Source organism: Sciurus vulgaris (genome assembly GCF_902686455.1).
Source record: "Sciurus vulgaris genome assembly, chromosome: 9".
NCBI classification, from domain to species: Eukaryota; Metazoa; Chordata; class Mammalia; order Rodentia; family Sciuridae; genus Sciurus; species Sciurus vulgaris.
In genome coordinates this window covers 109,242,975-109,266,133 of record NC_136469.1, presented here as the reverse complement: position 1 = coordinate 109,266,133, position 23,159 = coordinate 109,242,975, and the positions used below count along the sequence as shown (strand labels likewise).

Here is a 23,159-nt window from a genome sequence, read left to right as displayed (position 1 = left end):
TTGATACATAAAAAATAGGGCTAGGAATAGAGAAAACATCGTTAGGCTCCAGTGATTTCCTTAGGGGATGGTCAACTACTTATCCTTCTAGGTACAAAAGATTCCCAGATTGAATAAAACTTGTACTGTTAAAAATATTTCACAGAGATGAGTTTTGATTTCTAACAATCTGGATTCAAATGTAGATCTTTCCATCTACCTATTGCTTTAGTCCATTTTGTTGCTATACTGAAATGAGTACTTTTCAAGGAAAAGAGGTTTACTTAACTCATAGTTTTGAGGTCTAAGAACAGGTGCTGAAAAGGGCGTTTAGTCAGGACTTTGTTACTAACAGCACATGGCAGGAGGGCATTTAAGAAAGGACATGTGTGAGTGAGTAAGCAGGAGCCAGATTTGCACTCGTGAAAACTACCCCAGTCTTGGGATAACTAAATTAATTCATTCTGAAGGTGATGCCCCATGATCTAATCAACTATTATTAAAGATCCCTCCATCTCCCTACTGTTATATTGGGGACAAAGTTTCCAGAATATGAACCTTTGGAAGAGACACTAAAACCATATCAAAACCACAGCAGCTATTACACAGTTTCGAACAATTTGCCTAATTTCTCTGAGCTTCCTCAATTAGTACATTATTTGACATGGTGGTGCTCAGTATTTTTCTAATGAATATACTTTCCAGTATATTCATTATAGGCTGAACATATTAGCCTTGTGAGCTATTGCAGTGTTAACGTATGGGAGTAAAATCTATGGAAATACCAAGTTAAGTGTAGGTAAGAAACAGACTGAATTAAAGACATTGAATCATAAAGAGCAAGAAAACAATGTGATTCAACTCGCTTTAATCCGTTTAATTAAAAAGGGGCACTGGCAAGCATTAGAAAAGAATTTTAAAATATTACCACCAGTTAACAACCCAGGAGGGTTTTCCAAGGACCTTCTGCATCCTTTTATTACTCCCTTGACTATGCTCAAGTCCAGTTGTTCCCCTTCACTCTTTCCTCATATCCTTTTAAAATGCACAGTCATCTCTGTACAAGTCCAAGTTGAGATTTTGTTCACTCTGGACTGTGTTTCTTACTGCAGTGGTATGTTACTATTTAAAATCTGTCCTTATCACATTAACAAGTGTCAAGCTTTGTCTCTGACAGGATAATACTCAAATCATTAAAGTCAGGGCAACACTGACAAATTATTATGCTCTATGCATTTCAAGATAGTTATTTCTCTATAGAAAGTGACAGAATTAGTCCTGTTAATATTAGGACCATTTTTAAGTCATAACAATTTCATGAAAAAAAAACAGGCTGTAAGAAAATTTTGATCCTAAATCCTTAATATTCCCCCAAATTAAGTAACAAAGGTTTTGTACACAATATTGAAGATTTCAATCACAATGGTGAACTGTACACAGTTGTCATCTTCGTTCTTTGCACCAAACTCTGGATGCTACAGAAAAATCCAAGGGAAATACTGGGAGACAGTCAGGATGCCCTGCAGGTCTCATCAGATCTTTGTCCCCCATTCTACCTTCTCCAAAGACCTATGCTAGGTAAACATACGACGAAGAGGCAACTTGAAGATGACGGAGACAGTCTCATCCGGGATGAAATCTTTCTCCCCTTTCACCGCTTGCCAAAATTTCCTGCATTCACTACTGCAATCAGCCCGATCCCTCTCAGAATATTAGCTGACTACTCAGGGAATATTTTTCGACTTCCAGATTCTAAAAGTTCCACTATCATACTGCCATTAGGTAGGAAGCAAACTCCCCAAAGTTAGCATCTTCAGGTCCCAGGACCTAAACCTCGGGTGCTCAACGCCCCTTGTGGAGGGCGCAATTCTGGCAGGTCAGGACCGGGAATCCGGCTTGCCGGCGGCTCAGCAGCTCCACCATTCCCTACTGCGTGCTCTGGAGTAAGGCACTCCGTCTGGAATTCCCGAGGTGGAGCGAGACAACCAGCACCGCACTTAGCGCACCACAGACAAACTCTGCTACTGCGCGCCTGCGCCCGGCGTACTCGAAAAAGACGGTTAGTTCTCAATCACGTGACCTCCTCACGACTCTGCGCACAACGCGCTGACGTCAGGACGTCGCGGGACGTGAGGGCGTGGACTAGCGGTGCCGGGTCTGGGTAGGCCGCAGGAGGTGATGGTCAGTCGGTGTAGTGCTTAGCATGGTGCTTCCCTGGCTTCCGAGAGCCACCCGCCCCACCGGCGGCGCATTGGAGTAAACGAAGCCTCTAGCTATGGCGCTGTCGCCTTCCCGGACCCTCTCGTGACGCCTCTTCCTGGGGCAAGTGGATCCTCATGGGTCGGGACTGCTGGCGCGGACTCATGCTTGTGCGGTGGGCCATTGGGGCCGCGCGACCTGGGTTGCCCAGGGCCGGGTCAGCGCCGACCCTTAGGACTGCTGCAAAGTCCTGGACCATCGACAGGCTCTACAGCTCTGCGGAGCTCAAGGTGACGGCCTCTAAGCCTCCGGTTAGACACGTTTTAAAACGCTGGAGAGAGTTTTCCCCATGCGATCTTGGAAATGTGCAGGGCTTCCTGGAACTGGCTGTGATTCCTTCAAGGGAGGCAGAGTGTGGAGCCCGTGCGGGCTGCACGCCATTCCACTGCTCGCCAGTGTGACCTTGAGCAAGTCATTTAACTTCCTCAGTTTAATTCTGAAATCCTCCTGAGGGAGCAAGCTGTTCTTTAGTTGGAGAACACGGGGGTTCAGTAACTGTAGGAACTATCTAATAGCTGTGAAGAGACAAAGAGTTGAGGCGGAAAAGTGAAAGATTGAATGCAAGTTATAAGTTAGTAAAAAGTAGACCTTGTATAATCGGTCAACTTTGGCCTAGTCTAAGATGCCTATGGGGTGTGAGTGTGTACACATCTATACACATGCGTATGTATTGCAATTCAAAGTTTTAAAAAATAGTGCAGTATCTTTGACTTGAATGAGGGAAATATCTACTGTGGAAATATCAAATTTAGTTTTGTATTTTTACACAGTTAACATAATTGTACTTTTGTCTGCCTTGGATTGGGGCAGTTATAAAAACAAAGTTAAGGCAAGTTTTATAATTTCATGTTGTTTGCTGATTATGAAATATCGATTGGAAAAATAGAGTACAAAAAGTGAATATTTTTCTTGAATTCCAATTTTTAGCAGTTTTTGGTGTGTCCAAGTAAAACATAAAGATGTGTGCACTAGAAAGCAGGAGTTTAATTTTAAAATATTTAAAAATTATAAATGATAAGCGCTGGTTTTTGTTCATGCATTTTTTTTCTTTAGAGAAGCTGCAAAATAACAAAATTGTATCTAAATTAAAACGTTAAATCTGTATCATGCACAATCATAGAAACGAAAAGTTGTACCCCATTTGTGTACAATGAATCAAAATGCAATCTGTAAAAATTAAAAAATAAAAAAGCCATTGAAGGCTTTATTAGGAACACAGCTTTTTAAATAGAGCTGATTTATGATTTCATGTGTGCTAGGAGCAGAGAATTTCTTTCAGCTGCTTTTTTGTAGTTCCTTTGCCTTAAGAGCTTTTACTAGATAACCTGCATTCTCAGTGTTCGGAAGTTCCAGATGTCTTGTATTCTCCATTCATGAAAATAAATTCAGTTCCTTGTTGGCTGCAGAAGTGGTTGAAGCATTAAGGGATTTTTATTTACCTGATTGATCGCCTTTGACTATGAAACTTTTTACTTGATGAGTCTTCTTATGTTGTTATGAGCTTAGCCATATATCTATAGTCAGAAAAATTATAAGCACTATAAATGCTAGAAATGAAATTGAAGATCAAGAAAATGTTTTGAAGTCGTATATTTGTTTCATATTAGGAAACAATTCATACTCCTAGATGTGATTTCTTTTCCTGCTCCAGGAAAAACCTGACATGTCTAAATTTCTTGTTGAAGATATTAGAAATTTCAGCATCATTGCACATGTGGATCATGGCAAAAGTACATTAGCTGACAGGCTTCTAGAACTGACAGGTATTTTCATTTTATATCATATGCTTAATTGACTGCAGTGAGTTATTGGGAATTCACTTTTACCATGTTAAATATTGTTTCTAATGTTGTATGTAGTATTTTCTTTTTTAAAGCCCAGAGAAATACCAACTAAGTGTTTCTGTTTGTAGGAACAATTGATAAAACAAAGAATAATAAGCAGGTTCTTGATAAACTGCAAGTGGAACGAGAAAGAGGAATCACTGTTAAAGCACAGACAGCATCTCTCTTTTATAGTTTTCAAGGAAAGCAGTACCTTTTAAATCTCATTGATACACCAGTAAGTTTATTAATAACTTTGCATGTATTGTTAAAAAACTTGTATTAATAATGCAAACATTCTTGTTAATTTTTCAAACTGAATTTTAAATATCAACTTTTGCTTTTTTCTCAATATTTTAAGTGTAACCTGTTTCGAAAGTACAGTTAAGAAAAGAAAAAAATAAATCTATATTTAATGCCTTTTTATCAGTGTCAGTAGATTTGCCATAATGCACCTTCCTGAAATAATTGCAGCTGACATTTAAAGGTACCAATATTTTTGTTTCCTAGGGTCATGTTGATTTTAGTTATGAAGTATCCCGGTCGCTTTCTGCTTGCCAGGGTGTTTTACTGGTTGTTGACGCAAATGAGGTAGGATTTTTCATTTTATATAGTGTGAGAGGTCTATTTGGTTGTTTCAAGATATTTTCCTTAAAATGTATTATGGGAACAATATTTCTATTTGAATAAAGAAATAGATTTATTGTGTTTTTCAAAATCATGTGCTTTGATACTGTTAACTTTTAAGTTTCATTACATTAAGGCAAGCATTCTGTGGGATTGAATAATTTGTTATAGTTTTTTAAGCTGATCAAAGTGTTCAAAAGATTGTTGTATTTTTTGTTGCAGCATGATGTCCTACTATCAGTGCATCATATCTAAACCTCCACCAATTTTAGCAGAGTTTAAAAACTTTAGTTTTTAGTTGATTTTTAAGGCAGTAATTTAAAAAAGTGTTAGAATGTCTTAGGTTTAAGCCAATAGGTTAAGTCAAGAATGTTAACTTTTTTGTGTGTGTGGTATAAAATTCATGAAATAACTTTATAAGAACTATGATATACTAAAGTAAGCTTTTCATATATCTAGTTTTTCACAAAGTCTTAATTAAAAATTCAGATTTTCTTTTATTGTTGTTGAATTGTGTATCTTGAGTCTGCCAAGAACAGTAAATCGCCACTTACTTTCATAGTACTAGACTTTATAAACTGCATCACATGATTGTGTTCTGTAGTAGATTTTGAAGTCCTTGAGGATCCATTTTTCATCTTTATGATTCTAATCCCTGGCACAATTCTTGGCACACAGAAGGACTTCCAATAAATGTTTCTTGAACTGAAAGAAATTATCACAGGGAATGAGCCAAGGGTATGGAAGCGTGGGTATCATAGCGTGCTTTGTAAAATCTCTGCTTGAGGCTCCCTGTGTTAAACTTTGTAGAATGTCTACTTTGACTATTCTTTTTACTATCAGTGATCTTTATTTTAACCTCAAACATAAGCTAGAGAGCAAAGTAGGAAGGGTAGTATTGGTCAGCTTCTTATCATTATATTGAAATGTTTGAGATAGTTAGCTTATATAGAGAAAAGGTTTATTTTGGCTGTTTTGGAGGCTCCATTACATTATTGATTGGCCATTACTTTGAGCCCGTAACAGGGCAGCATATCATAGCAGTGGTATATTGTGAAGAAAAACTACTCACCTCATCAGCCGTGAAGCAAAAACAGAAGGAAGGGGCTAGTATCCCACAGTTGCCTTAAAAAGCATGTGCCAGTGACCTAGGGACTTCCTGTAGGCCCTACCTCCTAATAATGCAACTCTAGGGATCAAATCTTTAATACATAGGCTTTTGGGAACATTCAAGATCCAAACTGTAGCAAGCAAATATTTGGCATTTTGTTTAATTTTATTAGGGTGATGGAAAAATCTCCGTTTTGATGAAGATGATGGTTTTGCATGTCATAATGATTTTGAATTATAAGTTCTTTGATGGTAGAATGATCATCTCAATCTCTTATGTCTTTATATTTCCAGGGTATTCAAGCCCAAACTGTAGCAAATTTCTTTCTTGCCTTTGAAGCACAGTTATCAGTAATTCCAGTTATAAACAAGGTAATTATAATAAGATAATAATGCTATTTATTATTTTACTTTCTAAAAATTTATTTACTGTTTAAATGTCAGGAACAGTATTTATATGAGGGCTATCTAGCCATTTATTCTGTGTATTAGTGGGATTGATCTCTTTGAGTTGCATGGGATAGAAATGCAAGTCAAACTTCTATGCCTTTGCACAAAGCTGAAAGGAGTTCCTCTGAATTGCATGCGAAGGCCATTTCTGTAGAAATAGTATGCAGAGCAGACAAACATATATCGATTATACTAAACTATACATAGGAAAAGAAAAGAGGTTTTATGTTCTATGAGAAAATAGTACAACCCATGAAATAATTTAGTGCTAAACTGAGCTCTCTACATAAATCTGTTTCATATTGTAAAATAAATTTAAAATCTTAATTTTAAAATTGGCATTGCATTATGTTTCTTGATATTAGAGTTTAATAGAAGTAAGTCTGCCTATAGTTAAGACAGTTTATCATTGGACTTCATATTTAACTTTGAAAATCAATTCACATGGTGCTACTTATGTGATTACTGAACTCTTCTGCACTGAACTCTTTCTTTGCATGCTCTGCTGCCTGACGTATATATTCAGTAGTCATACTTGTTAAAATTGTATTATCTGCACAGAGTATTTTAATATTTTGAAAAAAAATTCAGAGGTCAGTTAGGTTATAGCAATAAACCTTTAGCTATCTCTAAATACTGTTAATTTATAATGTATTTTGTTTTTATTATGCTAACACAGTGGATTTTATTTTTAAGATAGATCTGAAGAGTGCTGATCCTGATAAAGTTGAAAGACAAATTGAAAAAGTATTTGATATTCCAAGTGATGAATGTATTAAGGTAAAATACCTTTTTTTGAAGACTTGATTTTACTGTTAAAAATCTCAGGTAAATGGCTTAAGTGAAATTGTATGGTATTTGAGTATCTGGCATTGTATAATGTCTTTATAACTTTACATTGTTCTTTTACTCTTAATTTCACTTGATTCTCACAATAAACCCATTTTATATTGTTAGGACATACAGAAATCATTTCTGTGTTACATTTAAAGAACAAAGGCTCAAAGATTTTATCACATTCCTTAGGTTGTAGTTATCAAGTATACTGGGACTGAAACAGACTTTTTGAAACTCATTGCAGTGTGACTTCTTTTATGCCATTTTATCCCTTTGGTAATACTGTCTTTGCAGAGTAGGTTCAAGGTAATTTCATAGCTTTGAGTTTTTATTTACCTTTCAAAGGATAGTTTGTTTATTGAATAGCCACAACCAAACTGCTGTGCTGCATGGTAGCATAGTATGTCCTTGGAGCAATATTACATATTTCTCTTGTTTTTATTTGGTTTTTGAAAGAGCAAATTTCTAGTGATAAAATATTATTTTTATCCTTTACCTAATAGACAGTTGTATATAACTGAATAAAGTAGTAATTTTTTTCTTGGGTATTACTTGTTTTGGGAGAGGTGCTACTGGCATCTTGTGAATAGAAGTGCCCTCGTTACTGCTAAACATCCTAATGCGTAGAACAATCTCCAAAACAAAGAATTTTCTGGCCGAAAATATCAATAGTGCTGAGACTTCTCTGACTGTATTTCCAAAGGGTAAAATGCCATACAAGAAGTCATATGCAGTGAGTTTCATTCATGCTGCAATGAAGTATCAGAAGAATGAGTTTGAAGGGTAAAAAGAAGTAGTGTTCAGGAAATGGGTTTGGAAATTAAGATTTCAGAGAAAGTTCATTTACTAATGATGATAAAGGTCAGTCATAGGCTGGTGGTTTGTGTCTTGGATCACTTTTCCAGTGTGAGGACAATAAGATAGTAATGAGCTTTTATAGTTGCATGTATCCACATACACTGTTTATTCAATCCACACAACATTCTTGAGATTTAGGCTGAATATGAATAATCATTTCATATTTCAGATGTCAAAGTTGAAGCTCAAGAAGATAGGTATAAGTAAAAGTCCTGCATTCCATGCAGACATGGTTGTTACTGTTGGCTTTTTCAATTGAGTCCATTGCTTTCTCAACACCATGCTAAGAATGCTCTTGTAATTCAATCCTAGAACCACAGAACCTCATGACTAATGAAAAAAGGTATTTGTCATCATACTGTTTGCTTTGTGGTTTTCCTTTTGGTATATTGAAACTAATTGATACTTTTTAGAATTCTTCTGAACATAAAGCTGAAGTCATCAGAATAGGAAAAGTATAGCCTTAATTTTAAGTACTTTTTGTGATTTTAATCTGTATGTTTTTAGATTTCTGCTAAACTTGGAACAAATGTTGAAAGTGTTCTTCAGGCAGTTATTGAAAGAATACCCCCGTAAGTACTTTTTGTTGTTTTTATACTCTTCACTTAATATTTAATAGTTCAAAGACCATCCGTTTTATTTATTTATTTATTTATTTATTGCAGTGCTGGGTATTGAACCCAGGGCCTTGTGCTTGATAGGCAAGCACTCTACGAACTGAGCTATCTCCCCACCGCTATTTGTTATTTTAATTTAGTGGGTATGCACATACACTTGTGGTGTGTGGGAATAAACCTTTGTTTTTAGTAATATACTGAAGGCAAATACAGGAGAGTAAAATAAAAGAACAGGCGTGATAGGGATCTCTCCTTAAAAATCATGATGAAGGGATTTCATTGACAATCCTGTTTTGCTTTATAATGAACAAATTCTTAAATAAATACGGTAATTCATTCAAAACTACAGATTGAATTCAGTCTAATATACCATATTTTATAGAAAGGTCCTTTTGTTTAGGCTGTTAGGTATCAGCTTTTCTCAAGAACTAGAAAACAAACATAATACAAGTTGAAAATAGGTGTTTTATTAAGATTTTAATTTAGTATGTATTTTTTTACTTGTATTTAATAGTCCTAAAGTGCATCGCAAAAATCCCCTGAAAGCTTTGGTATTTGACTCCACCTTTGACCAGTATAGAGGTGTGATAGCTAATGTTGCATTATTTGATGGAGTGGTTTCCAAAGGAGATAAAATTGTGTCTGCACATACTCAAAAGATGTATGAAGTTAATGAAGTAGGAGTTTTGAATCCTAATGAGCAGTCAACTCATAAATTGTAAGTAGTATGTAATAGTATTTAAAATATTTTGTATGTATTTACATGTCTGCCTCTTTCTCCCCTTGGTTGCTTAGAATGATCCCAATTTTGTAACTTAAAAAAAGACAAAAAAAAAAAATAAAAGCCTGATTATTTAATGCAACTATTTACAGTGAATGCTGCAGATGGGTCTCATTAATGAAGAATATTAGGAACTTTTATGGATATAAAGTAAAATCAATAGATGTATATTCTTGACTAGTTACACCTGATTTGATATAGTAGATTGGATCCTATATTGATATATTTAGTGATTCCATGGAACAATTAAAGATTTAGTTCTTCTCATCCATATCCATGTTGAGAAAAATATATTTGAACATTTAAGTTCATTAAAATTAGATTTTCCAAAATAAAGATAGGATAGAAACTTTGATCATTCTTTTCTTTAGTGTGAAATTCATAGTAAAACTTCGATTAACTAAAATTCCTGGAGAGTGGAATTAGCAAGGTAGTGTGCATTAGAAAAAGAGATGTGAGTTCACTTATAGTACAGCTAGATTGTATGTTATTGTATGTTATAGTACAGCTAGATTGTATGTTAGATACTGATGAGGCATGACTTTGGGCATAGTTTTGAGGTTTCTCAGGTCCTGTTTCCACATCTGTAATAATTAAAGTAGTGTACCAGATGATTGCATACATCACATTTGAGGGTTCAATATTGTATGCTTTAAAAAAGTAATGTAGCTCATTACTTTATTTTTTTTTTTTTGATACTGCGGATTGAACTCAGGGGCACTCAACCACTGAGCCACACCCCCCAGCCCTATTTTGTATTTTATTTAGAGACAGGGTTTCACTGAGTTGCTTAGTGCCTCGTTTTTGTTGAGGCTGGCTTTGAACTCTCAATCCTCCTGCCTCAGCCTCCTGAGCCACTGGGATTACAGGCTACAGGCGTGCACCACTGCTCCCAGCTGTTCATTACATTTTTTGAGTTAGAGTCTATTTTAATTTTTACTTAAATAATTCTATCAGCTTATATTGTGCCAAATATGTTGAATATTATTGCGTCTTCATTTAAGGTTCTCATACTTCATCCTACATATAAATTAGTTTACATAGGAATTTTTTTATTTTCTCTAAACGAAGGTAAAACTCTGACATTTTGGAATGTGCTCTTTTCCTTCAAGACAAATGTCAGGTAGTTGTCAGATTTGTTGAAAGTTCACATTTTTTTGCTTAGTTAGAATTTACTTTTTTGTTAAAGAACATTTGTAACATTTTTATTAGTTAATGAAATAGATGAGTAGTATATCATGCTTGTGTAGAGTGAAACCAGTTTTACTGTGCTTATAATTTAGAAGCTGTTGTTTAATTTGTAAAAGGTGTGCAGACTTTCAGAGAAGCTTTAGGCTTGTGCAGGGGGTTTGGGGGTAATGGATAAGACACATTTTTGTTTTCGTTTTTTTCCTGGTAAGCCCCAGAGGTTGAAAATTGATATGTGGCACTTATTTGTGTTTTGATCAAGTTTTGTTTGGAAAGTATGTGATAGTTTCTTGGGAAGTCTGTACAACTGTGAGTATGCATTTGAAACATTAAAGCAGTAAATATTTGCATATAATAACTTTATTTAGATATGCAGGACAGGTGGGCTATCTGATTGCTGGGATGAAAGATGTCACTGAAGCGCAAATAGGAGATACATTATATTTACATAATCATCCTGTGGAGCCCTTGCCTGGGTTTAAATCAGCGAAACCAATGGTATTTGCAGGTGAGGAGCTCATAAATTCAAAGGTTGAGGACCAAAATATTTTTAAACTAAAAGTCTGACCCTATAGTGGAAGAAAAATTACTAGAAGATAAAGACAGATTCTGGTTATTCTAAATGATTGTTAATGTCAGGATACTCTAACGTTTTCTGAGTGCATGATATTGACACATGAGTTTTTAATTCTATATATATGATAAATTTTTCTGGGAGCTCATTTAGGACTCCTTGAGAAAATAAGTGCATATGAAAAAAGCTGATTTACGAGATCATGGTAAAATGAATTTCATTTTCATTTTTCTAGGGAGTTCATTTTTATATCTGAAACATTTTCTGATTAGGATTTTTTATTTTTAATTATCAGTATATTTAGTGAGTATTCTCTTACTTAGCTGGGCTTTCTTTAATGCATTGTACCAGTGTAGATGTGACACAGAATACAGTAACCTTAAGACTATAACTTCAGAACCATTTACTGTTACATAGTATTAAGATATTTTGGAAAAGACCAGATCAAAGATCATCAAGTTATTCTACACAGAGTTATCTTTTGGTTTTGACCTTATACACATCATGAACTTTGGTTATCCCCATGTTAGGCAGTCAGCCATTTGGACATTGTGACTTGCAAGCTGTGGTATTCATAATTGTGAGATAAGAGAATTTGATGAATCAGGATACACCCATAGTATTTGTTAGTAAATTGCTAAAAGCAAAATTTGTCTTTGGTTTTAATAGAGAATCGGCCATAGAGAATTAAAAGTTCAATGTAGGGCTGGGGATATAGCTCAATTGGTAGAGTGCTTGCCTTGGAAGCACAAGGACCTGGTTCAGTCCCCAGCACTGCAAAAAAAAAAGTTCAATGTAGTTTTAATTTCCACTCTACTAATAGAGATGCAGCTATATAGTAAATGCTCTGTTCCATTATAGAATGTCTTACACTTTTGGTTTTCTAAATAAACTCAATTTTTTCTCTATAGGCCTAAACCCATGGTTCCTTCTTCCCTCATATTTCTGCAAAAGCACAAAATCATTGGAATGTAAATCCATTTGTATACTCCTTAGAGCTAATGAATTTTGCAGTCAATTTAATAGTTATAAGTTTTTAGTAAAACCAGTACTTTGGTCAGTAGACTATGCTAAAGTAATATAAAAGCTAATTGGTTACTTTTGGGCTGGAGAGCATCACATATTATTTGGTTTATAGGCAGCTTATCATGTGATAACTAAAACTCCTTGTGTCACCAGGTATGTACCCTGTAGACCAATCTGAATATAATAACCTGAAGAGTGCTCTAGAAAAACTGACTCTCAATGACTCTAGTGTGACAGTACATCGGGATAGTAGCCTTGCCCTGGGTGCTGGCTGGAGGTAAGATTCATTCATGTTGTAGAGTTGCATTTTTGTAGGAAAATGAAGTTTAAATGGTGTATTGCTCTTGGAGCATTTCTGAAGATAAGTTTATATTAGTAAATGAATTTTAAAAAAACTTATGTCAGCCTATTTTACACTGTGGATTCATGTTTTATGGTAATTTTAAGACATTTGCAGTGGCAGATTCGAATCTTATTTAATAAATTTTATTAGCGTTTAATTATGATGTGAGTTGTGTGAATGACTCTTGATTCTCCCCTCCCTGAAGTAACATGTTCATCAAAGATAATGGAGCCCCTGGGATATTAAAAAAATTTGAAGTATGTTTTTTTTCTTCTCCAGGCTGGGATTTCTTGGACTTTTGCATATGGAAGTTTTCAACCAGCGACTAGAGCAAGAATATAATGCTTCTGTTATTTTGACAACCCCTACTGTTCCATATAAAGCTGTTCTTTCATCAGCAAAATTAATAAAGGTACTATAATATTTAGTATTGTTTCACACCAACATAAAATGAAAAACTAAATAAATATGTGTATGGAGAATGTAAGAGGAACTTCTTAGAAGTAGCTGAGCAGCTATTAAAACTATTTATTGATTAGTGTAATAAAAATTGAATTGCCATGTTTAATGAAGAGACTTCTTGAAAACTAATTTATGCATTATGCTTTCTTAATTTGATCTCTGCATTATCAAAGCTAGTATGCTAGTGATAGTAAAAATAAGAATTCATGAAAATACTGTTCTAAATATAAGACAGATGAAAATATAATTTTGGTCAAAAGTAATTTATTTTATACTAAGTAAAGCATTCATTACTATAGATGTGGGAAACTTTAGATTTCAAGTTAATGATCGAGACAATATTGTATTCCATCCAAACAGCAATTTATTCATTTTAAGTAACTATTAACTTTGGAATCTGTATTTTCCAACAAAATTTACTGAGTATTTGACCCAGCTATCCCACTTCTCAGTTTACCCAAAAGACTTAAAATCAGCATACTACAGTAACACAGCCACATCAATGTTTATAGCTCTTCAATTCACAGTAGCTAAACTATGGAACCAACCTAGGTGCCCTTCAATAGATGAATGGATAAAGAAAATGTGGTACGTATACACAATGGAATATTACTCAGCCTTGAAGAAGAATGAAATTATGGCATTGCAGGTAAAGGGGTAGAACTAGAGAATATCACTAAGTGAAATAAGCCAATCCCCCAAAAAACCAAAGGCCAAATGTTTTCTCCGATAAGTAGATGCTGATCCATAGTTCAGGGGGTGGGTAGGAAAGAATGAAGGAACTTTGGATTGTGCAAAGGGGAGTGAGGGGAGGGGTGGGGCAGTGGGGATAGGAAGGATGGTGAATGAGACAGACATCATTACCCTGTATACACATATGATTATACTACTGGTGTGACTCAGCACCATTACAGCCAGAGGAATGAGAAGTTATGCTTCATTTGTGTACAGTGTATCAAAATGCATTCTATTATCATTTATAACCAATTAGATTAAAAAATTTTTAATGAAAAATTAACTTAGTAAACTATAATACCTTAAAGGGTTCAAATTAAAATGTATACTTACATCATACTTTTTCTAATAGTCCATAATATGTGTTTAGTAAATCAATAACTGAAATATATTATTTATTAATATTTGTTGTAATGTTAAATGATTATAACTGGAGGGTTTTAAATTTTTTCTTTTTATTGATTATCTTTAGTTATATATAACATTAGGATTCATTTTGACACAATTCTGAAAGGCATGGAATATAATTTGGTCTGATACAGTCTCCAGTATTTCCCCATTTCTCCTTTCCCTCCCCTCCAACCTCCCATCATTCCCTTCCCTCTACTGATCTTTCTGATATTTACATAGTGCTTTTTTCTTTTTTTTTTTATAGTCTTTTGTGGATATACATGATGGTGAGAATTCACTGTGTTACATTCATATATGGACATAGGAAAATTGGGTCAGATTCATTCCACTGTTCTTCCTTTATCCTGCTGTCCCTCCCTTCTCAGTCTCTTTCATCTAATCTACTGATCTTTCTTCTATTTTGATGGAATTCCCCCTCCCCTGCTTTTTTCTTTTCTCTCTCTTCCCCCTTCTTAACCACCCTATTTTGGACTAGCTTCCCGCATATTAGCCAGAAACATTCGACCTTTGACTTTTTGGGTCTGACTTATTTCACTTAGCATGATAGTCTCTAGTACCATCCCTTTATCAGCAAATGTCATTATTTCATTCTTCTTCATGGCTAGGTAATACTGCATTGTGTATGTATACTACATTTTCTTTACCCATTCATCTGCTGAAGGGCACCTGGGTTAGTTAGTTCCATCACTTGCTGTTGTGAATTGAGCTTCCTTAAACATTGATATGGTGCTGTGTCCTTATAATATGCTGAATTCAGATCTTTTGGATATATGTCAAGGAGTGGGATAGCTGGGTTACATGGTGGTTGCATTCCTAGTTTTTTTGAGGAATCTCCATACTGCTTTCCAGAGTGGTTACACTAATTTGCAGTTCCACCAACAGTGTGTGAGTGCACCTTTTCCCCGACATCCTTCTAATACTTATTTGTATTGAGAATTGCCATTCTGACCAGAATGAGATGAAATCTCAATGTAATTTTGATTTGCATGCCCCTATACTAGAGACATTGAGCATATTTTCATATATTTGTTGGTCATTTGTATTTCTTCTTTTGAGAATTGTCTTGTTTAGTTCTTTTGCCCATTTATTAATTGGTTTTTTATGGTGTTAACTTTTTTGAGTTCTTCTTATAGATATTAATTAAAGAAAAATTGTGTTAATATTCTAAGTTTTAAGAATTCTTTTATGGTCTTATTAATGGCAAAAATTTTAATGAAATAAATTTTAGAATATGCTATAAAAGGTTTGCTTTTTAAGAAATATAGTAATGATTACAATAGTATTTCTTCTTGTTGATTTTTCTAAATTTTAGGAATACAGACAAAAAGAAATCACAATCATCAACCCTGCACAATTCCCTGATAAGTCAAAAGTAACGGAGTATTTGGAGCCAATTGTTTTGGGTACCATTATCACACCAGATGAATACACTGGAAAAATAATGATGCTTTGTCAGGTAAAAATGGTATACAATTTAATATTCCTCTGAAACAGCAGTTCCCAGCCTAGGTTTTGAAAGATTTCTTTCTGCTGAGCAAATTGAATTTAGTAAGATTTTCATATATATCTCTGTCTATATCTAATACAAGTAGATATAGATGCATATGCTTTTTAAAAACTATTTTAAGTAAGAGAAACCTAATTAGTGGTTTTGATCATCTGTTAACTTAATGAATTGATATTTTAGCCCAAAGGAAAGAAATTTAATATGTATTCTGAACTGGCTAAAAGTATGATTCCTTTTAGCCTTTTGAGAACTTGAATATTGTCTGAAAGATAATTATAAAACTTCAGGGGTCCTAGATTGGAAGATAGTCCCCATTTTGCCTTATAATTCTTGCCTTATTGTAATACCTACTCCACAAATGGGTTATAATCAAATTCATCAAATCTACATATTTGAAATATTGACACAGTGTAAAGTGTGTCAAATGGTGACTAGGTGAATTTTAATTCTGCATAGTTTTAATTCTGCATCACAAAATATATGGTAATTTTAGTCAGTTGCTTAGTTTCTCTGGACCCAATTTGTTTGTAAAAAAGAAATTAGGACTTTGACTTTTGTAGTTACATATGATTTATAAATGTATAATTTAAAAAGATAAAACTGTTAGATAAACACAAAGGATTAAAAGTTTTGGTAGCAAACATAATGCAATTGAAATACAAGAAGTTTTTTCTGTATTAAAAAATACTGCTCATAAATTTTTACTAGACCATTAGAGAAATATTTTTTCATTTCATCCATTCTTTATTATTAGGATTCATAACTTGGTAATTGATATCTGTCTGTACCAGTTTAAATCAATAATTGTCCAGGTTTTCCTTAAACACATTTTTTTTTTCTTTTTAGGCTCGAAGAGCAGTTCAGCAAAATATGGTGTTTATTGATCAAAATAGAGTTATGCTTAAATATATTTTCCCTTTGAATGAAATTGTGGTAGATTTTTATGACTCTTTGAAATCCCTGTCTTCTGGATATGCCAGGTAAAAAATTAATGGCACTCTCAAATGTTTGGGTACTTTTTTGAAATACTGATAAGTAAAATACACCAGTATGCCACCCACTTAGTGATTTCAACTCTCAAATATAGTTGAAAATAGAAGTTTAAGGTTGGAAAACCTTGGAACAACCTTATAGGTCTGAGGGAGTACTTACAATTTGCTTATGAGAGAAAAAGTTCTTTTCAAACTGTAATTCTTCTTTTGATGAAAAAAGTTAGCACCTTCTTCATGAAAATAATTACACTCTTTTATTAAGAATCTTGTATCTTAAAAAGCTACAGTGATTTCAGCTGTACTTTTAAAATGTATTTGTATGTTATGTGATCTCAGGCACATCTATTTACACTTGAATAATATGAGTACATATTTGGTCTATAAAAAATGCTAGGGATCCACCTGCATTTATGAATACTTCAGTAACTATTTTCTCAGGAATGTTTTACATCATAAAACCCATATGCATCCCAAAGGAGTACAAGAACACAGCCAGATAAAAGCAAGAGCTAATATTAAATAAAGAACCGGGTATATAGTATTCTGGCATTCTTTTCTCTTGGGGAAGTTAAGTCAATGTTATATCAGTATCCTTAAAGTCTTATTTATGTTATAGGGTCATATATAGTAGAATATAAAGGAAATATGAAACACAGTGGAGAAATAGAGTGGGAAAATAGACATTTGTATCTATAAAAAACAAGGCATGCATATTAAAATGAACACTGAAAGAAAAATTCCAGTGTTTCAACAGCTATAGTAAGTTGGAAATTTAACTTTATGAAAGGAGGTTTTCAGGTGAAGAGGGTCAGCATATAAAGTAACTCTTAAAGAAGTCTTATGTTTGGTTGTATGAAGAACTTAGTTTTTTAAATTTGTCATCCATTTTATTTTTCATTTATGTCTTTTTTTAGACAAGACCTTGAACATGTAAGTAGTAATAGAACTTAAAATGAATTGAGGCGGCAGGTTAAAAAAATTACTACAGTTAAAAGAATGATTAATAGACATACTGTTTTTAGACATTGGAAAGTGTTTTTTTGGTGCTGGGGATCGAACCCAGGGCCTTGTGCTTGCAAGACAAACACTCTACCAACTGAGCTATCTCCCCAGCCCTGGAAAGTATTTTCTAATCTGTTTTAAAAAATCCTTTAGCTTGGAAACTTAAACTACATTTCAAATTTTGAGTTACATAAAACTAAAGTACTCAAACTTCTAACATTAAGGTGAGTCTCATGTTTAAGATGGATGTCAATTCCACACTTAACAGAAATTCCTTATAGTTCATAGCCTTCTATAAAACCATTGACCTCCCATGGATTGAGAGTAGGAAAAATTAGTTTTATGCAAAGTGTCAAAAATCTGTAGCACGGTCAGAATAAGGATGTAATGCCAAAGCAAACAGCAATTTTCTCTCAAACCTCAACCCCCAAGCCCAGTATCTTCGGAGTTCCAGATGTGTTTCCTTTAATTGTAAAGTAACACTAGAATACCTGTGCTCTAAATAAAAGTTAGTTTCTATTAGGCTGCTTGGAAACAGACAATATTTGTATAATGGTTTCTTTTGAGAAACTGAGTTAAATTCTAAAATTTTGGAGCACACAATGTACAAAATTTAGTGTTATAAACAACATCAAAGTTAGAAATTATTTCTACATCTTATTCTCTCTCTTTATATTCTGCATAGTGCTTAACATGGTGTCTCATAAAGTTTGAGTATGTGACATCTGCAGAAGAAGGAAAGGACTTTAATAACACTTCAGGCAATAATCTGGTATTAAGAGTGAAGACTTAGAAAACAAACATTGGCAGTTTTTCAGCACTAACAGTTTTTAAATTAAGACAATAGGAATATACCATGTTGTGGTCTGTGATTGAGAATACTTGTAAGCATAATTAAAATTTTCTTTCTAGTTTGTCTTCAGTTTTATAAGTTAAATATTTGTCTATTTTGATTTGCATTGTAATTTTGATCATATTAATAGCAGTAACATAAAGTGCTTATATATGCTAAGCTAGGCTCTGTTCTAAATTTGTACTAGGCACTGCTCCAAGTGCTTTATGTTATTAAATCATTTAATTTTCACAAAAGTCACAAACTGAAGAATCATATAGGAAATCCAAAGTCTTAATTGTTAATGGCTGTCAGTGCAGTAGCACTTATTTAAACAGAGTCGTAGTTGGTAATAGAAAACTAAACAGAAACTCAACTCATGTATCTTGAGAATGACCCATAAATATATGATATTGAACAAAGCCCACCAGCTACTGGGAACATTGGGGAGGAAATGACCTTTGTCTTCAGTGATCCATTGTCCTAGTCTGGTTTAACCACTTTCTTTTCCTTTGCCCTTTGGACATATTCCTCTTGCTTTTGCCCCTTATTGCATAAACAAAAAGAATGAAGTTTGTTCCTTTTTGTGGACATTTAGATTTACTCTCTGTATATATAATATTCATAATACCAATGGGGAGTAATGAAAGAGATAAGGGGAGTAATGAAAGAGATAAAGAAAAATTAATCTCCTGGGAAGTATGTTTGTCATTTGGACTTTTTTTCTTGTTAGCTTTGATTATGAAGATGCAGGCTATCAGACTGCAGAACTTGTAAAAATGGATATTCTACTGAATGGAAATAGTATAGAGGAGCTGGTAACTATTGTACACAGGTAAGTTGAGTAGAAACTAATCACAAAATGTGAAAATAATTTCTTTTTTTAAAAATTTTTAATTTGTTCTAATTAGTTATACATGACAGTAGAATGCATTTTGACCCATGGTACATGAAATTAATCTCTTTTGATGTGTTTTTCTTTAGTTATTGATCACTCATTTTTCTTCCAACTACATTTAAAAATTTTAGTGATAATTAAAATAATTTTCACTGTATTAATTATATCCTTCTATTGTTTTTCATACTTCTTTCCAGATTACCAAAAATATAATTGTAATAGCCAATAGAAATCGTGTCATGGAAAGAAATTCCTTACCATGTGAAAATAAATGTTTTTTAAACTTTATAATTGTGGGTTTCTTTTTTTTCTTTTTTCTTTTTATTTTTTGTGGTGCTAGGGCTTGAACCCAGGGCCTTGTGCTTGCAGGGCACGCACTCTACCAACTGAGCTATATCCCCAGCCCTGTAATTGTGATTTTAAGATTGAAAACAAGCCTTTAGCATTCATAAAATTATGATAATGAAAAATGAAATACTCTGTTTATGAACTGGCACATTGGTTAAATTATGGTATACCAATATGATTATATTTCAACTTATTAAATTATATTAAACTAAAATTAGTACTTAGTGACAATATAAGGAAGGTAAGATGTATGCACTATGATCTAACTGAAATATCAATGATATATCTTAAAAATGTTCACTGTGGTTTTCTGTGGATGAGAGAACAGGCATTAAGGATAGTTTTATTCTCTAATATAGGTTTCTGAATTTTCTGATATTAAAAAAGTTTTGATTCAGAGATTTATATATATATGTATATATAATATATTTGTAGATGGACACAATACCTTTATTTTACTTTTATGTAATGCTGAGGCTCGAACCCAGCCTCATGCATGCCAGGCAAGCACTCTACCACTGAGCCACAACCTCAGAGAAAGAGAGAGAGAGAGAATATGTTTATGATAATTAAGTTCCACTTGAGCCTCCTTTAAAAAATCACATTTACATTGATTATGCAAATGACCCCAAAGATACATTAAATATTCTTATTTAGGATATATAAATAATTGTTTGTTTCAGAGACAAAGCACACACTGTTGGCAAAACCATATGTGAACGTCTGAAGGATACTCTTCCCAGGCAGCTGTTTGAGATAGCAATTCAAGCTGCAATTGGAAGTAAAATCATTGCAAGAGAAACGTGAGCTGAAATTCACTTCTGTTCCCAGGCTGGTTTTAGAAATGATATACCTGGAAAACTGAAGAATATTGGAAATTTTAACATACTATTGGCCTAAGCTTTATTCTTTCTTGTAGAAACAGTGTGATAGCTGACTCCAGTTCCAGTGATTTTAAGTGGTGACTGTTATTTTGAATTACACAACTCCATTAGGTGATGTTTTTTACTGTTAACTTGATGGATATGGGTTTGAAGAATTTCCATTCATTTCCACTTAATGACTGTATTGTATTTCCTGGGTGAGGAATTTAAGATTTTTATCTAGGTAGACTCTCACCTATTCAAGTAGTTTGTCAGTACTAGAAACTAAAACTAAAAGATAAAATAAGGATCTTTTACCTGAAGCTTTTAACACCAATTTCCCAGAAGTTGGGAGGTTCTAAATCAGAGAAAAATGTAAGTATCATGTTAGGCTTTGCATTCTAAATTAGAAACCTCACGTGGGTTATAATAGACATGGGAGTTACCTTAGTTTCAGTAGCAAACTAGTCTTTTCCATGAGATGTAATAAGTCAGAACTGAGTCAGGTGGTCTACTCCTAATTGCAGGAAGTCTTAGAGTACTTCTTTTTTCCCTGCCTTAATGATCCTAAGACTTCTGGGAAATCAGAAATTTCTTCTCAGTTATGAAAAGTTGAAAATTGCCATTTAATTCTAGCTTAACCAAAACCAACATTATACAGATTTGAGGTCAATTTTATGCCCATTTTTGGAATAAATTTCATTTTGTAACACTGTTTTCCTTCAGTTATTTTTGTATTTCATTAAAACAGATTAGGGGGAATGTAGTTGGTTACCAGGAAATATCAGGGAAATAGCAGATGGTCATTCTATCATAATTGTGATGAGAAAAATACCTTAAAAAAATAGATGCTTATAACTTGAAGAATACCTAAAAAAGGGAGCTATTTTTAAAAATTAGAGTGATCTGGAATTTCTCGTTAACACTATAGTAATAGATTATTAATCTGAGATAGATATATTCAAATTATGATGGATTTTATAAAAGCCTAAATCTTGTAATGTCTTCCTAGTTCATCTTCCTAACCACTCCACCCACATTCAGTAGTAGTAATAACAAATTTTAATTTTTTAAAGTGGTAGCAGTATTCCTAGGTTGAGCCATAGTAATCAAATATAATTCTTTTATCAGGGTCACATCAGGCTCAGTTTTGGGTAATCAAGCCTGACCACCACAAGCTTGACCTTTTTTATCTTAAATACTGGTTGGTAATCATTTTGAATTTATTTCCCGTTTCATGCTAACTGCATGAAAACACAAGAGCATTTGAGCTACTACTAATTTGCTTACAGTAGTTTTATATAGGTTGTTAAAGAGAAAATTTTTTAGAAAATAAAGTACTTTTTAGTATAAAGGAAATATGGACTTAAACAGAATTTCCTCTTTTACAGCGTGAAACCCTATAGGAAAAATGTTTTGGCAAAATGTGTACGTATCTTGCTGTATTTATTCTGTTTTGCAGTATTTCTATTTCATGGGTTTTAAATCAAAAGGGGTAAAAATATATTGGTTTTCAATGTTGGTTTTTATAAAATGCCCTTTATTTAATCTCCAGGTTTCCCTTTTAAATATTAGGTAAATTTCAGATTGATCAGAGTAACTTGTTTGGCTACATTCAAACATTTTTTTCATCTTATTTGTAAAGTTTTTCATACAAAGGGTAGATCTGATAATAGTTTTTAATGATCTAATATATGATGAAAGATTCTGAAGACAATGGCTTTTACAGTGGGAAGATTACGAGAATTGAGATCCATCTCTGTTGCTTTGCCAGAGTTTTCTGTGTCTCAGTTGTAAACTCAGTTATTCTGAGAACTGAATGATTCATTTTAAATGCTCAGGATCGTTCCTGGCATATTTTTGTCTATATTGAACTGTAGCTGCATAATTTAAAATTGCAAGCTTTGAATCAGTAATGAAATTGATAATTCTAACTTTCTATACATATTGTAGTACTACATTTCTGTGGGGAATCTTCATCTCCATCCAAAATGACTAAATCTTTTATCATTGTTTGAAAAGATAATTAGGGTCTAACAGCAAAATTAGAGCGGTAACTTTGTAGATGTCTACTCATGGGTAGTATTTTATAATAATGTTATGATTCTATTGTCTGTGTAATTATAGAATTATTATTTTGCGAAGTTATTTGGACTTACAATTTTTCAAAATATTTTTCAGTATGGTGGTGATATTACCCGAAAAATGAAACTTTTGAAGAGACAAGCAGAAGGAAAAAAACGGCTGAGGAAAATTGGCAACATTGAAGTTCCTAAAGATGCTTTTATCAAAGTTCTAAAAAACACAAACTAATAAATAATTCATGGGAAACATAACAATAAATTATAAACTGTGTAAAGAACTTCAAATTAAAAGCTGTGTAATTTTTTTACAACAATAAAATGAAGAAGTTTCCTTATTAGTTTCAGGATTTTAAATTTAAATAAAGTTTAAATAACCTATTTCCTAACCATTATCACCTAATCTCAAATTTGTTTTACCACTCCCAAGTAATCTTGCCAAATAACTTACCCTTCATTTGTTTAGTAAAGGTTAAGTCATATTACTACATCCACATGTTGTCTACATTCAATGAGATAATTTAAATACTCGATGCACAATATAGTGAAGCACAGT

The 23,159-nt window shown here is 33.4% G+C and overlaps 1 protein-coding gene across 2 annotated transcripts; it reads left to right on the top strand.

Moving 5' to 3' along the window:
• The first annotated feature begins 2,111 nt into the window (after nt 1-2,111).
• GUF1 (GTP binding elongation factor GUF1) lies at nt 2,112-22,944 on the top strand. Of its 2 annotated transcripts, XM_079153052.1 has the most exons (17): nt 2,112-2,489; nt 3,890-4,001; nt 4,151-4,299; nt 4,572-4,652; nt 6,093-6,170; nt 6,945-7,028; nt 8,451-8,515; nt 9,075-9,278; nt 10,898-11,037; nt 12,283-12,406; nt 12,752-12,884; nt 15,393-15,536; nt 16,434-16,567; nt 19,147-19,248; nt 20,343-20,462; nt 21,914-21,950; nt 22,704-22,944. In XM_079153052.1, exons 1-17 carry the CDS (start codon nt 2,316-2,318, stop codon nt 22,833-22,835), a joined length of 2,013 nt encoding a protein of 670 aa, XP_079009178.1. In that variant the 5' UTR covers nt 2,112-2,315; the 3' UTR covers nt 22,836-22,944. The 2 variants fall into 2 exon arrangements, with proteins under 2 accessions (XP_079009178.1, XP_079009179.1); XM_079153053.1 differs by lacking the exon at nt 21,914-21,950.
• The last annotated feature ends 215 nt before the right edge of the window (nt 22,945-23,159 follow it).

Excerpts from the sequence above, each read along its gene's own strand:
- GUF1 (XM_079153052.1), top strand. The coding sequence starts at position 2,316 with ATGGGTCGGGACTGCTGGCGCGGACTCATGCTTGTGCGGTGGGCCATT. Across the intron at positions 7,029-8,450 it reads CAAGTGATGAATGTATTAAG|ATTTCTGCTAAACTTGGAAC; the intron begins GTAAAATACCTT and ends GTATGTTTTTAG. Across the intron at positions 20,463-21,913 it reads AAAATCATTGCAAGAGAAAC|CGTGAAACCCTATAGGAAAA; the intron begins GTGAGCTGAAAT and ends CCTCTTTTACAG.